Source organism: Macaca fascicularis, chromosome 7 (assembly GCF_037993035.2).
Source record: "Macaca fascicularis isolate 582-1 chromosome 7, T2T-MFA8v1.1".
Taxonomy (NCBI): domain Eukaryota; kingdom Metazoa; phylum Chordata; class Mammalia; order Primates; family Cercopithecidae; genus Macaca; species Macaca fascicularis.
In genome coordinates, this window is record NC_088381.1 from 109,769,634 (window position 1) to 109,783,088 (window position 13,455).

General features: G+C 35.0%; 1 protein-coding gene across 36 annotated transcripts in view; it reads left to right on the forward strand.

The window, feature by feature from the left end:
• LRFN5 (leucine rich repeat and fibronectin type III domain containing 5) overlaps positions 1-1,785 on the forward strand; it is a 285,174-nt gene extending 283,389 nt beyond the window's left edge. For all 36 annotated transcript variants that reach the window (XR_012415752.1, XR_012415749.1, XR_012415754.1 and 33 more), the window contains one exon: positions 1,396-1,785. Coding sequence is in view for 22 of the 36 variants with exons in the window: in XM_073997288.1 (XP_073853389.1) it covers positions 1,396-1,413 (18 nt within the window). In the remaining 14 variants the exon portion in view is untranslated. The remainder of the gene's footprint in view (positions 1-1,395) is intronic.
• Positions 1,786-13,455: the final 11,670 nt, after the last annotated feature.

The following is a 13,455-nucleotide window of genomic DNA, read 5'->3' on the forward strand; positions in this document are numbered from 1 at the left end:
TCCTCCTAGGTATATGGCAACTTTTACTATATTATTACTTTTTGTAACTTGACATTTGATATAGTACCATAACACCTTTTTTTGTGTGTCAAAGGGAGTATATCACTTGAAATACACAAAGAGAAAACATGTTGATATTCAATTTTACCAATATGAGCTCTGCAATGAACCAAATAAAGACGAACTTAGTAATATATACCGTTACATTTTTACAGTGATTTTGCAATGTTTTTCTTAGTATATTCCAGGTAAATTATGACAATGATATCTATATTTCAGTAACTTTTTAAAAAGTAATTCTTTTTTTTTACAAATAACATACACATTGGTCCCTTAACAATCTTCACATATATGGTGCATTTCTTATTAGCTTTCCAAAATTATTATTTTTGCTAAAATCAATTTCACTATTCAGGTTAATTATTTTGAAATATTTTCTTAAATAAATTATCTTTACAGCATTTTACCAACTTTCACATAAAGTTACCAAATAACCTTTAATATACTTTAATAACTTTATCACATAAAATTATCTAAAGATATTCTACATCAGCATTTTAATATAGAATATGAAATAAATCTCTATTTCATGATTCATTCATGCCATGCATTTTAAAATTTCCAAATAGAAAATTGTAAACATGCAGTTTTTTTAATGGAAAAGAGAAAATTAGTTGTGCTTATGTATATGAAAGCATATATTTCTCAAAATGTTATTTTCCATTTTCATAAAAAGTAGACTTAATTAGAAGTATCTTAAATCCATGAAGACTGATTAGAGGAAAAATATTTTCACAGTTGTATGTTTAAATATTTTTATAAAATGGCTTTTACATTATTTTCTTTCAAAATCATATTCAAACATGGAGTGACTTTAAGAGTTATTGTGAGTTTTCCATTTATTTTGTTTTGTGGATGAAAAACTGATTAGTTAAGATGAATAATTTACTACCATTATATGTATAAATATTTGTAAAATTTTAATATCATACACATTTTCTAGCAGAATTTTTTAAATTTATAAGCGGCATGCATTAATAGCTGCAATTATTATTTGTTTATCTTACCTTGAAATTATATATGTGAAAAACAAAGCAAGAGAAAATGACATTTTCCAATGTAGCTTTGACTTTACATAATTATCTAGACTTCATATACTTAATTTAAAAAAATAAGATTTTTAATATATTCACCAATTTGAAGTTACCAAGCAACATTTTATATGTTAATATGCATGTTTACATAGTTTTCATGCGTATGTGATGTATTTCATGGCAAGAAACTCCTGCTTGGGTACTTACATTTCAGTTACTTTTAGCTTGCTAACACAATGATCTTATTAGCTATGTGTTTTCTTTCTTTCTTTTTTTCCTTTTCCTTTTTCTTTCATTTCAGAGGTTGGAGTTAATCTGAAGAGCACCACTTCTCCTCTCTCTCCTGAAAAAATTTGCCACTGATATTTTTACTGGATAAAATTCAAAAATGTTTCAATTCACAAAGGCTAATTGTTGAACTGCTGTCCTAGAAGAAACTGTCTACAGGAGCCGAGGTGAAAGTCTCTGATGCTGGCGGAACTGGCTCCATCAGACCATGGTTCATCCTCTTTTAAAACCAAATTTTTTTTTCTTCTGGCCTACAAGTATTTTTTTTTTCCAGAAAGAAAAAAAGCCTACATTGGCATAAAGTTCTGTATCAATCCATCTTACATTGCCGTCCATGATTTAACAGACTGTAGAATCTTGAATAATCTATATCACTTTAACAAATAAATGTTTTACTATGACAGAATTTGCACATTGCCTGATTTGTGAAAGTACCCATTGCTTCAAGTGCGAGTGGTGAAATAATTATTGCAAGAACTAATAATACTGTTTTACATGTAGGCCGTGCAAAAACCTTAAGAGATTACAAGCGGCTTTATAATATTGGAACGATTTTATTCCATGATTAGGTGCACCCAGTTCTTTGGGAGAGCGGGACAGCTATTTAAGCAAATGTATACTAATTTTATGCCTCAGTATAGGATAAAAAGTGATAAAGGCTCTCTTCTCCTAGTAAAACTTCCAAAATGATCAAGATAGGAATACTATAATTAATCCAAATTGATTCATTGCTTTTCTAGAGAGCCAGGGCAAAAGAGGTTTTAGTAATTACAAGCCTTAAGTGCACATTTCTCCAATTTTGCACAAGTTCAGAGTAAGAACAAAGAATATGCATGTGATTTAATACCAGCACATGTAGAACTGAGTTAGTTTTGATGGCTAATACAGGAGAATGCAGTCATATTTAAGCAATATCGAAGCTAAGCACATAAGAGCTGCCTCTGGTGTGAAGCAGGCCTCAACTGTGTGAGTTTGGCCGGTTACTTATGCACAGCAGTCTCCCATGGTGTCATAAAATAGATATTAATGTAAAATTTGAAAGCACATACATTTATCAGAATACGAGGCAAAAGCAATGAGTTCAATAAAAATATTTGTAAGAGCATTGTTCCTCCCAATTGAATTCAGACGCTCTAAGATATAGATCATATCTCTATTCCTTGGTAATTCTGATAGTTATCATTGAGACCAATATGTAGTTTATATTTTTTTAAGTTCAAATCAAATAAGATAGAAAACTGTTTACCTTTTAACAAATTCAGGTTAATCTGTTAATTATTCCACATTTGGATTATTACAAATATCCAATCATCCAAGGAGAGGTTTCAGGACGTTAGCCATTTAGAACACTTGGAAGCCGTGCTCAGGAACCTAACTACACTGGACAATTTAGATACAGTTGTTTGTGTGCGCGCGCCCACACACACACACACTCCCTGACACACACAATGCAAGACTGAAACAGAAGTTGCAAGTTTGAATTGAATTTTCGTGGTTAAATTTGTAGTCGTGACATTGGGCAATTTACCTAATTCTCTGTTTGACAACCCTGGAACAACTTTGCTTATGGGTGTGCGTGCATGTACATACATGAATGTGTATGATGATTAAAAAGAGACGGATTGAAGAGTGAATATTGCCTCTGCAAATACTTTGCTGTTGTATACAACTCTTCTCCTAATATACATATGTAAAGAGAGAGTCAAGTATCCCGGCCCGCGGGATAGTCGAAGCAGGCCCTGGAGGAGGGGGTGGGAATTTGGGGAACAAGAGATAGGAGAAATGGAGACAAGACAGTGCTCTGATCAAGTCTCTCTTAATGGCGGTAATGCAGTGCCTTATATACACTTGGAGGGGAAGGGGTTGGGCCAAGGCGAAAATGATCTCATAGTGGAGGCGTGGCCAGATAGGTATTGGTTTCTCTGGTTAAACGTCATGTTGCACCTGCGCTGTCAGGTAGTAATTTTCACGGGCGCGGGAAAAATGGGTGAAGAAGCAGCAGGAAGAGCGCCATCTTTTATGAGGTATTAATACAGGGAAAAAGGTAAATCTAGGGAGGAGGTAGAAGGTGGAAATGAATAGAGCTCAGGCGTTTTTAATCGTCAGTTATTATTCGCTATGGCCGGGGCGTGCAGCTCCGGACAGGTCCCCCTTTTAATTATTTTATGATGAGAAAACGACCCCTCGGGAACTGCGCCTGTCTTAGGTTGGGTCAACTCATCCCCACCTTCTAGGCCCATCATGGGATAAGGCAGCAGCAAGGGCGGCCCTCCTGTCTTAGGCTCCAATGGAGATAGTGTCCTCTTACCCGTCATTGACTGTCCAGTTCAGCACACAGGAGAGGTGGTCTTATTAAGGCAAATAAGACTCACCATTTTCAGTCATCTCAAGGCGATGATAATGGACCTGTATAGGTTTGGCCTGGAAGGCCTCGATTTGTTGTCTGACGAATGCCATAAGCTTATTAAAGATTATAGGCCTGAGAGTGAGAAAGAGTAGAAGAGTAAGTAAAGGACCAAGAAATGGCAGGAGATAGGGGAGAAGTCCATGGAGTCCAGTCCACAAGGGATTAGCGACCAGACCTTTTCTGCGCTCTTCTAGTTCTTCCTGTAAAGTCTTTATCTTATCTCTGACGATTCCGGATTTGTTGGCGTAAAAACAGCACTTTTCATTTCCATGACTGGTCTGGCATTAGGTAAGCTGTCTTGCCCGAGCAAGTCACCTGGGTGATTCTGTCTGACGGAGGTTCAGATACCTGTCCCCCTCTGCAATCACAAGGCTGGCCGTATTGTTTTCGTAATAATTCTCTTGCCTTACGAGGGTCACCAAAACCTGCATAGACTGTCACTATGTTATATAGAGCGATTATTCTCCAAAGGAATCTCATGTTAGGCTTCATTTTCTGAAAAACAAAAAGGAAAGAACTTCTCAGGGAGATTTATCTTCCCTGGACTGACAATGGTTATGATTTATTTGTCTTACCAATCTTTCAGGCAGCCATCTGGCTGCATCATTTTTTTGTGAGAAGATGCATACTGAGCCTCTTCCCCAAATTAAAACTGGATCGGGGCCATGCCATGAATTATCAAGTGGATCTTTCCATTTTACCATTGCAAACTGTTTTTGAGATTCAGGATGCCAGAAACGATCGGCAGCCGATTTTCCATGACTGTCCAAATTTTAAAAATTAAGGATAAACAGGGCATGATTATGTTTCTAGGGGTACCCTTCACGGGGTACCAGCTCCCCCTTTTTAATTTTGTGATAACAGTTTTTAAAGACAGATGAGCTCTTTCTATTATACCTTGTCCTTGGGGATTGTAGGGAATACCTGTGGTATGTTTAATTTGTAGGGTATTACAGAATTGTAAAAAGGTTTTGGCTATATAACCAGGGCCATTGTCTGTTTTAATTTGTTTGGGTATTCCTAAAATAGAAAAGCAATGCAATAAATGAGCTATGACATGTTTGGTGGCCTCTCCTGTTTGGAGAGTTGCACTGACGAATCCACTATAGGTGTCTATGCATACATGGATATATTTTAGCTGACCGAATTCTAAGTGGTGAGTAACGTCCATTTGCCAAATTTCGTTGGGGATGAGTCCTCGGGGGTTAACTCCTAGATAGGGAACAGGCAAATACGTTATGCAGTTGGCGCATTGTTTAACTATTTGTCGAGCTTGTTCTCTGGTAAGTTTAAACATGAGTCTTAAGGTTTGGGCGTTTAAATGATGCAAGGCATGTGCTTTTTGTGCTTGTTGCAAATTGTCTGTAGTGACTGTGGCTATGATTTTTGTTGCCGCGTCAGCTGTTGCGTTACCTTGTGTTAAAGGTCCCGGTAATCCTGAATGTGCTCTAATATGCCCAAGAAAAAAGAGAGTAGTCCTTTTTCGAATAAGTTGTTGACATTGTAAAAATAGGTTAGCTGTGTCTGAAATTTGTTTAATTTGAGGCACGGTCTCTAAGAGGGGTATTGAATGAGCCAGGTAGGTGCTGTCTGTGTAAATGTTAAGTGGCTGACAAGGAAAAGCTGATAGTGCTGCAATTATAGCTTGCAATTCGACCAGCTGAGCTGATGTATAAGTGGTCTGGAATTTAACGACTACATTATTATAAGTGTAAGCGGCAAGTCCTGTGGAAGATCCATCAGTGAAAATTAATAATGCGTCATTGAGAGGTTCTTTGCTGGTAATATGGGGAAACACAAACGCATGAAGTTTGCAAAATTGAATAAGTTTGTTAGGTGGGTAACGGTTGTCAATTGAGCCAGTGTAAGAAGCGCAAGCAATTGGCCAGGCTTCCGTATTTTGTAATAGCCAATGAATGTGTGATTGAGTGTAGGGCTGTATAATGGTAGAGGGTTCTTTTCCAAAGTATTTTCTACTGTTTTCTCTTCCCAAGATAATTAGATCAGCTATGGCATCATAATAAGGCAACAAAACCTTTTTAGGGGAGGAGGGCAGGTGTACCCACATAATGGGATTGTTCTGCCAAAATAGGCCAGTAGGGGTTATTGTTGTGTTAAAAATAAGGAATATTAATGGCTGGGAATAGTCAATACTGGTAACAAATTTTGTTGCAATGGCATGTTCTACCTGTTGGAGTGCCATTAATGCTTCTTTAGTAATGGACCTGGGAGATTTTGGGTTAGAGTCTCCTTTTAATATATCGAAAAGAGGTTTTAACTCTCCTGTAGTGAGTTTTAAGTACGGCCGAAGCCAATTTATGTCTCCCAGTAATTTTTGGAAATCATTTAAAGTTTTTAAATGATCACGACGTATAACGGCCTTTTGATTAATGATTTTGGGTCCATTAATTTGAAAACCAAGATAGGTGTATGGATCTTGTAATTGTACCTTTTCTGGGGCTATTTGTAGTCCAGCTGCTACCAACTCTTGTTTGAGTTGAGCAAAGCACTGTAAGACTTGTTCGCCAATTTCTCCTGCTATTAAAATATCATCCATATAATGTATAATATACATTTGTGCCCACGTTTTTCTGACTGGCTCTATAGCAGCAGCTACATATTTTTGACACAAGGTAGGACTATTAGCCATACCCTGAGGTAAGACTTTCCATTGATAGCGTTTCATTGGTTGTTTAAAATTTGTAGATGGAAGACTAAAGGCAAATCTTTTTTGGCCAGCAGGATGAAGGGGAATTGTAAAAAAGCAATCTTTAAGGTCAATAATGATTTTAAAATATTTTTGAGGAATCACAACCGGTGAAGGTAATCCTGGTTGTAAGGCACCCATAAGGATCATAGTGATATTTACTGCTCTTAAATCTTGTAAACGCAAAGCATGCCTACAAGACCAAAAACCTCATCACCTGGGTACATGGTAGATAAGTAAATAATGGTCTGCACCCCAGACGCAGCAAATCAGAAACTTGGAGGGCAGAGCTCTGCAAGCTGTGATTGAACAAGCCTCCCAGGTGAGTTTCATGCACACTGAAGGCTGAAACTCAATGAGAACCATTGTTTTAACCAATTAAAATACAATCTTCAGGTGGTTCATATACACTGCCAAAATTGAGAAAGCTTGAGAATCACTGAATAGTAATAATTATTTTCAGATGGTACTCGACAAATTTACAAAAACTGCAAACATGCAAGACCCACCCAGCCATCCGCACATCCACTGGGATCCACTCCCATGATTACCCTCGAGGGAAATGAGACCCTCCTCCGTATCTTGCGGAGGCTTTGCAAGGTTAGAACGGGAGCTCACCTTTAAAATATGCTCTGTCTGAGCGACCGCAGCCATGACTTGCGGATCGACCTCCTTCCTATCTATTAAATCTCTAATGAGGTTCCAATAAGAGAAAACGGTCACAGGAATGTTTTCTGGCCCAAAAGTATTATAATAGTCCTGAAGACAATCCCCTACTCTACGCCATATTTTGATATCAATAGTTCCTTCCTGTGGGAACCAAGGGCAAGTATCTTTTACAAAATCAAAAAATTTAAACAGGTCATTACCTTTAACCTTTACTCCTCGTATCTTTAAAGCCTCTTTTAACTGTCCTACATATATTTGATGTTGGCTTAATTCTTGTCCCATTTCGGACGCCTCACTTACCTTCGATCCTGACGCGGCAGGTTCCCGCGGTGATCAGTTTAATTCCTTTTGTCTTTGTTAGCGGTCGACCATCCTTTGGCGTCCTCTTCCTCACAGAGTCCCTCGTTTCCAGGTCGCTGTTCGGGCGCAACGTATCCCGGCCCGCGGGATAGTCGAAGCAGGCCCTGGAGGAGGGGGTGGGAATTTGGGGAACAAGAGATAGGAGAAATGGAGACAAGACAGTGCTCTGATCAAGTCTCTCTTAATGGCGGTAATGCAGTGCCTTATATACACTTGGAGGGGAAGGGGTTGGGCCAAGGCGAAAATGATCTCATAGTGGAGGCGTGGCCAGATAGGTATTGGTTTCTCTGGTCAAACGTCATGTTGCACCTGCGCTGTCAGGTAGTAATTTTCACGGGCGCGGGAAAAATGGGTGAAGAAGCAGCAGGAAGAGCGCCATCTTTTATGAGGTATTAATACAGGGAAAAAGGTAAATCTAGGGAGGAGGTAGAAGGTGGAAATGAATAGAGCTCAGGCGTTTTTAATCGTCAGTTATTATTCGCTATGGCCGGGGCGTGCAGCTCCGGACAGTCAAGAGCAGGAATGGCTTTCCTGGATCTCGGCTCAGAGTGACATTTTCAGTTATCTTGGTTCCTCAAGGACATCGTCCTGTTTATTCTTACACTCCTCCCACCCCTTTGGGGCTAATTCTTTTCTTGATGGTGATAACAAAACAGTGTTGTTCATAACCTGTCCTATCATCTACTTTTTCATTCATTCAGGATATTTATGCGATTGTTTTCAAAGGAACAGAATTGTTACTGAGTTAAAACGAAAGTTAAATCACTTCAAGTCTTTACCCTGCATCCCCTACATCTAAATCCAACATTTCCGTTTATGCATATATTCAATCAAACAGCGTTACTCACACACCCATAATGTACACATTTTCTTTTTTTTAATGTTTATGAGGAAGAGTGGGCGCAGACTATGATTCTTAAGGTTTGTGAGAATCAATTGTTTTTATGAGATATTTAATTCTTATATTAAGAAGATTAACAGAACATAGGTGTATACCCATAACTAAATAAAATTAATAATCATTCACAAATAGAGTTCTATAAAAACAGAAAGTTCTACAAAAAGTGGCATAATTATATTTTAAAAGTAAGCAGGAGCAATTTGTTTTAGCTGAACATATTATAAAGTACAGGAATGCGCTAATCTATGATAACAAGTCTCAATGCTAATGTTAATGGACATAGACTGGAAACCATTTAAATCATTCCTGTTACTCAACGTTCTTGGGTAATTTTGGAAGTAATCTAGCTGCTAAAAATATGTAAGTATAAATACATACTTCTTATGACACATCTAATTCATAGTATATTGTAAAGCACAACAAACACAAGAATTTCAAATAAAAGTGTGTTGATTGCAATAGAGTTATAGCGTAATGAGGTGTGGAAGTAGACTGCAAACTGTAAGTTACTCTTTTGAAAATCTAAAATCATGATTTTTAAAATTTTGAATAATCTGTAGAACTAAAGGGTTCTAATATTTCTAACAATTTGTAGAAATAAAGTTCTGTTACGTTGAAAGGAATAATACATGGAAATAAATCTCAAATAACTTTTCCTTTTTATTTTATGTATAATTTTGTAGCTCACCAGCTAGTTTTTGAACAAGTTTTAATTGTCAGTTACACCCCAAAATATTCCTTTTCATATATATGGAATGTTTTAGGGCTTTTTTAATTTTTTCTAAAATGTACTCATAAACTCAGGTTATTTCTTCAATCACTCTGTTGTACTTGTTCCAGAAAATTATTCAAGTTTTATTTCTTTCCTTTTCTATTTCCAAAATATATTCATACATACATTTTATAGATCTAATAATTAATTATTATGTGCACTTTTGTGTATTGAGTCACATGAAATTATTGAAAATGCAAATGAGATGCAATTTTTTGTGTACAAGAGTAAAAGTAAAAAAGTAGAAGTATAGCACCAAGTAAAAGTCCCCAGCACCTGATTGTTTCATTTAATATAAAATTACTATATATAGGGAGGCTATCTACACTAATTTTTTTAAAGATTTTACTTTGGAAAATATATAACATAAAATTTGACATTGTAACCATTTTAACTGTACAAGCTAATAGTGTTAATTACATTTACAATATTGTGCAGTCATCACCCTCTGTTTTAAATATTTCTTAAAAAGCACTTAAAGATTTTTGTATGACCCAAACACAAACTCTGTACCCATGTAGCAAATAATACTCATTCCTCCTCTCTCCCTGTCTCTAATAGACTCTGATCTACCTTTTCTCTACAATATACCTATTCTAGATATTTCATGTAAGTGGAATCATAAAATATTTGCCCTCTGATGTCTAATTTATTCCACTTATTACAATGTTTCCAAGGCTCACCCATGTTGAAGTGCACCTCAGATATTCACCTCCTCTTATGGTATAATAATATTTTGTGTATCGTATTTTATTTATCTTTGTTTATCGTATTATTTGTCTTTTGATGAACACTTTTGTTATTTCCACCTCTGGGCACTGTGAATAATGCTGCAGTTCTGCATGGAACATCAGTGTACAGCTATCTGTTTGAGTCTGTGTGTTTTCAATTCTTCTGGTTTTATATATATAGCAGTGGAATTGCTAGGTCATATGATAGGTTTAATTTTGAGTTTTTTGTTACTTTTTTTAAGGAAGTGTCAGTGTGTTTTCTACCATAGCTACACCTTTTTAGATTTCTTCCACTAATTTTTGAGGGTGTTAGGGTTTCAGTTTCTCCCAAGTTTTAAATTTTTTATGATTTGGGTTTGATTTGCATTTTCCTAATAATGAATGATACTGAGCATTATTTCATATGCGTATTGATCATTTGTATATGTTCTAAGAAATGTCTACTCAACATTTTTACCCATTTTAAAATTGTGTTGACTTTTGGTAGTTGTTTGTATATTCAGGATACTAGTCCTTTATCAGACGTATAATTAGCAAATATTTTTCCCATTTTGTAGATTGTCTTTTCTACATTCTTAATAATATACTTTGATGATTTTTTAAAATTTTTATGTGTCTGATTGTATTTTTTTTTCTTTTGTTTCTTGTGTTTTTGGTGTCATTTTAAGAACCTGTTTCCCAATTCAAGCTCATGAAGATTGACCCCTGTGTTTTCCTCTAAGGGCTGTACAGTTTAAGTGCACAAGGCAATGGTGATTATTTTTAGGTGATTGATTTGTTTAGAGTAAATTTTTGTAGATAGTGTGAGGTAGAGGTCCAACTTTGTTTTTTTGGATGTGGATATCCAGTTGTCTCAGCATCATCATGATGAGTATGATGTAAGCTGTAGAGTTTTCATAAATAAGCTTTGTCATGTTAAGGAAGTTCCCTTTCATTGTGGTTTTCTAGTGTTTTTATCAGGAAGGGGTTTGGATTTTATCAAATGCCTTTTTGATTTGATTTATCATATGTGCTTTGTTGCCCTTTATTATATTGTGTTGTATTGTTTTCATTGATTTTTGATCTATAATTACCATAGCATTCTTGGGATGACTCTTACATGGTCATTGTGTATTAGCCTTTCACTATACTGTTGCACCTCTTTTGCTAGTATTCTGTTGTGGATTTGTATATATATAGCTTTTTCATTTAATATATATATAATATATAATGTATAATATATACACATACCTATATAATGACTATTGGCACAGTTTTTTATATATATATAATATATATAAAATACATATTGGTGCAGTTTTATTTTCTTGTGATGTCTTTATCTACCTTTGGTATCAGGACTATTTTGGTTCCATAGAATGGGTTAAGAACTGTTTCCTCTCTTCTGTTTATTTTCTTAAATTGTCTGAGAAGAATTGATAGAATTATCTTTAAGAGTTTGGTAGAATTCCCCAGTGAAGCCATCTGGCCCTGGCATGTCTTTTTTCAAAGGTTTTGGATTAGTGATTCAATGTATTTGTTGTTATAGTCGTGCTGATATTTTCTATTTTCTCTTGAGTCAGGCAATTTTTGTGTTTCTAAGAATTTCTGAATTTCATGTAGGCTATCTATCTTACTAGTTTAACATTTTCTTATAATTCTTTTGGTTTCTTTAAGGTCAGTTCTATTGATTACTGATTGTGGTGTACTGAAGTCTTCAACCATTGTTGTAGAATTGTCTGTTTTTACCTTCGATTATGTCAATGTTTGCTCATTTTGAGGGGCCTTTATTTGTTGTTGTATATAAGTTTACAATTGTTATAGTTCTTGATGAAGTGACCCTTTTATGTTTTTATGTTTTTGGACACAATATTTGTGTCCAGAATATTGTTGGGTGATTTTTCTTACCAATTCTACCAATCTCTGGGTTTTTTGTTTGTTTATTTGTTTGCTCTTGAAAAGATTCCACACAATATTGTTTATATTTGGCATTTTCCCACATGGTCATATTCTCTTTGGTGAAAACTAGAAGGACTTGGTCTTCCATTCTCTGGTCAACTATAAGATGTCTTGGGATAGAGTACTCAGTGCATTGATATCAATGAGCAACCTCAGAAACCCTGAAAGAGGAAAAACAAAAAAACAGTGACATATCCAGGACCTCCACTTTGAAGAGACATTGACTACCAGTAGAGTTTATGTAATCACCAAATTATGAAAAAAATTCTTTTCAGTTAGGACTTTTCAGTAAGTTATAACTTCTATTATTGCAGCTATCAGTAAGCAGTACAGAGAAACATTAATAGTGTTGAGATTCAAAACTCAAATTTTACATTTATGTTCAAATATAAAATATTAACTAGATATTTTACATTCTGTTTTCATGTTGTCTTCAATCTCTGTTTCTCTGATTAGGGAATTTAATTAATTTACATTTGAAATAATTACTGGTAAAGAAATATTTACTTCTCTCGTTTTGCTATGTGTTTTCTTGTATGTCTTATGCCTTGTTTGTCCCTCATTTCCTTCCTTATTGCCTTCTTTTGTAGTTAGTTAATTTTTGATGATAAATCATTTTTACTCTCTTTATTTCTTCCATGTATATTCTATGAATATTTTCTTTGTGTTTATGATGGGAACTATATTTATCATACTAAATGCATAACAACATAATTTGAATTGACAATGATTAAAATTCTATATCATACAAAATTTCTACTCCTAAATGGTATAATCCTTCATTCTATGTTATCATCAAAAGCTACAGCTTCATACCTTGTGCATCCAATAACATAAATTTATAAATATTTGTATGCATTTCTGTTTTATACATTTTTAAAGAAATACAAAATAGAGTGACAAAGCAAAAATAAAGTAATGCTAGTTTTTTATAGTTCTGTGTATTTACCTTTACTAAGACCTTTACTTACATGATTTTGAAATGCTGTAAACTGTCCTTTCATTTTGGTTGGAAGGATTCTCTTTAGCTTTTCCTCTAGGCCAGATCTGATGGTAACACAGTCTTTCATCCTTTTTTTTTTTTTTTTTTTTTTTTTAATCTGAGAATTTCTGAATACCTCTCTTAATTTTATCTACAATCTTGCTGGATATAGAATTTTTGGTTGCCTTTTTTTTTAATCAAATAAGATTCTTTTATAATAAAAGAGTTCCAACATTTTATGCTATTCCCTTGCCTTCTTACCACCATAGTTTCTGATTACATTTGGCCTATGAATCTTATCGCAGATCCCTTCTTAGTGATAAGTTTCTTCTCTCTTGTTGCTTTCAGTATCCTCTCTTTGCTTTTGTTTTTCAGTGTGTGAAATGTGTCTGAATGTATAATTAAATTTTCCACCTTGAAGTTTGTTGAGCTTTTTAGACTTGTAGATTCATGTATTTCATTAAAGTTGGTAAGTTTGAAAAGTTGAATATTCTTTAAGTATTATTTCAACCCCATTTTCTCTATTTTCTCTGGGACTTAGATGATGCATATGTTAATCCACTTGATGGTTTTCTAGGGGGCCTTTACATTCTGTTCACTTTTCCT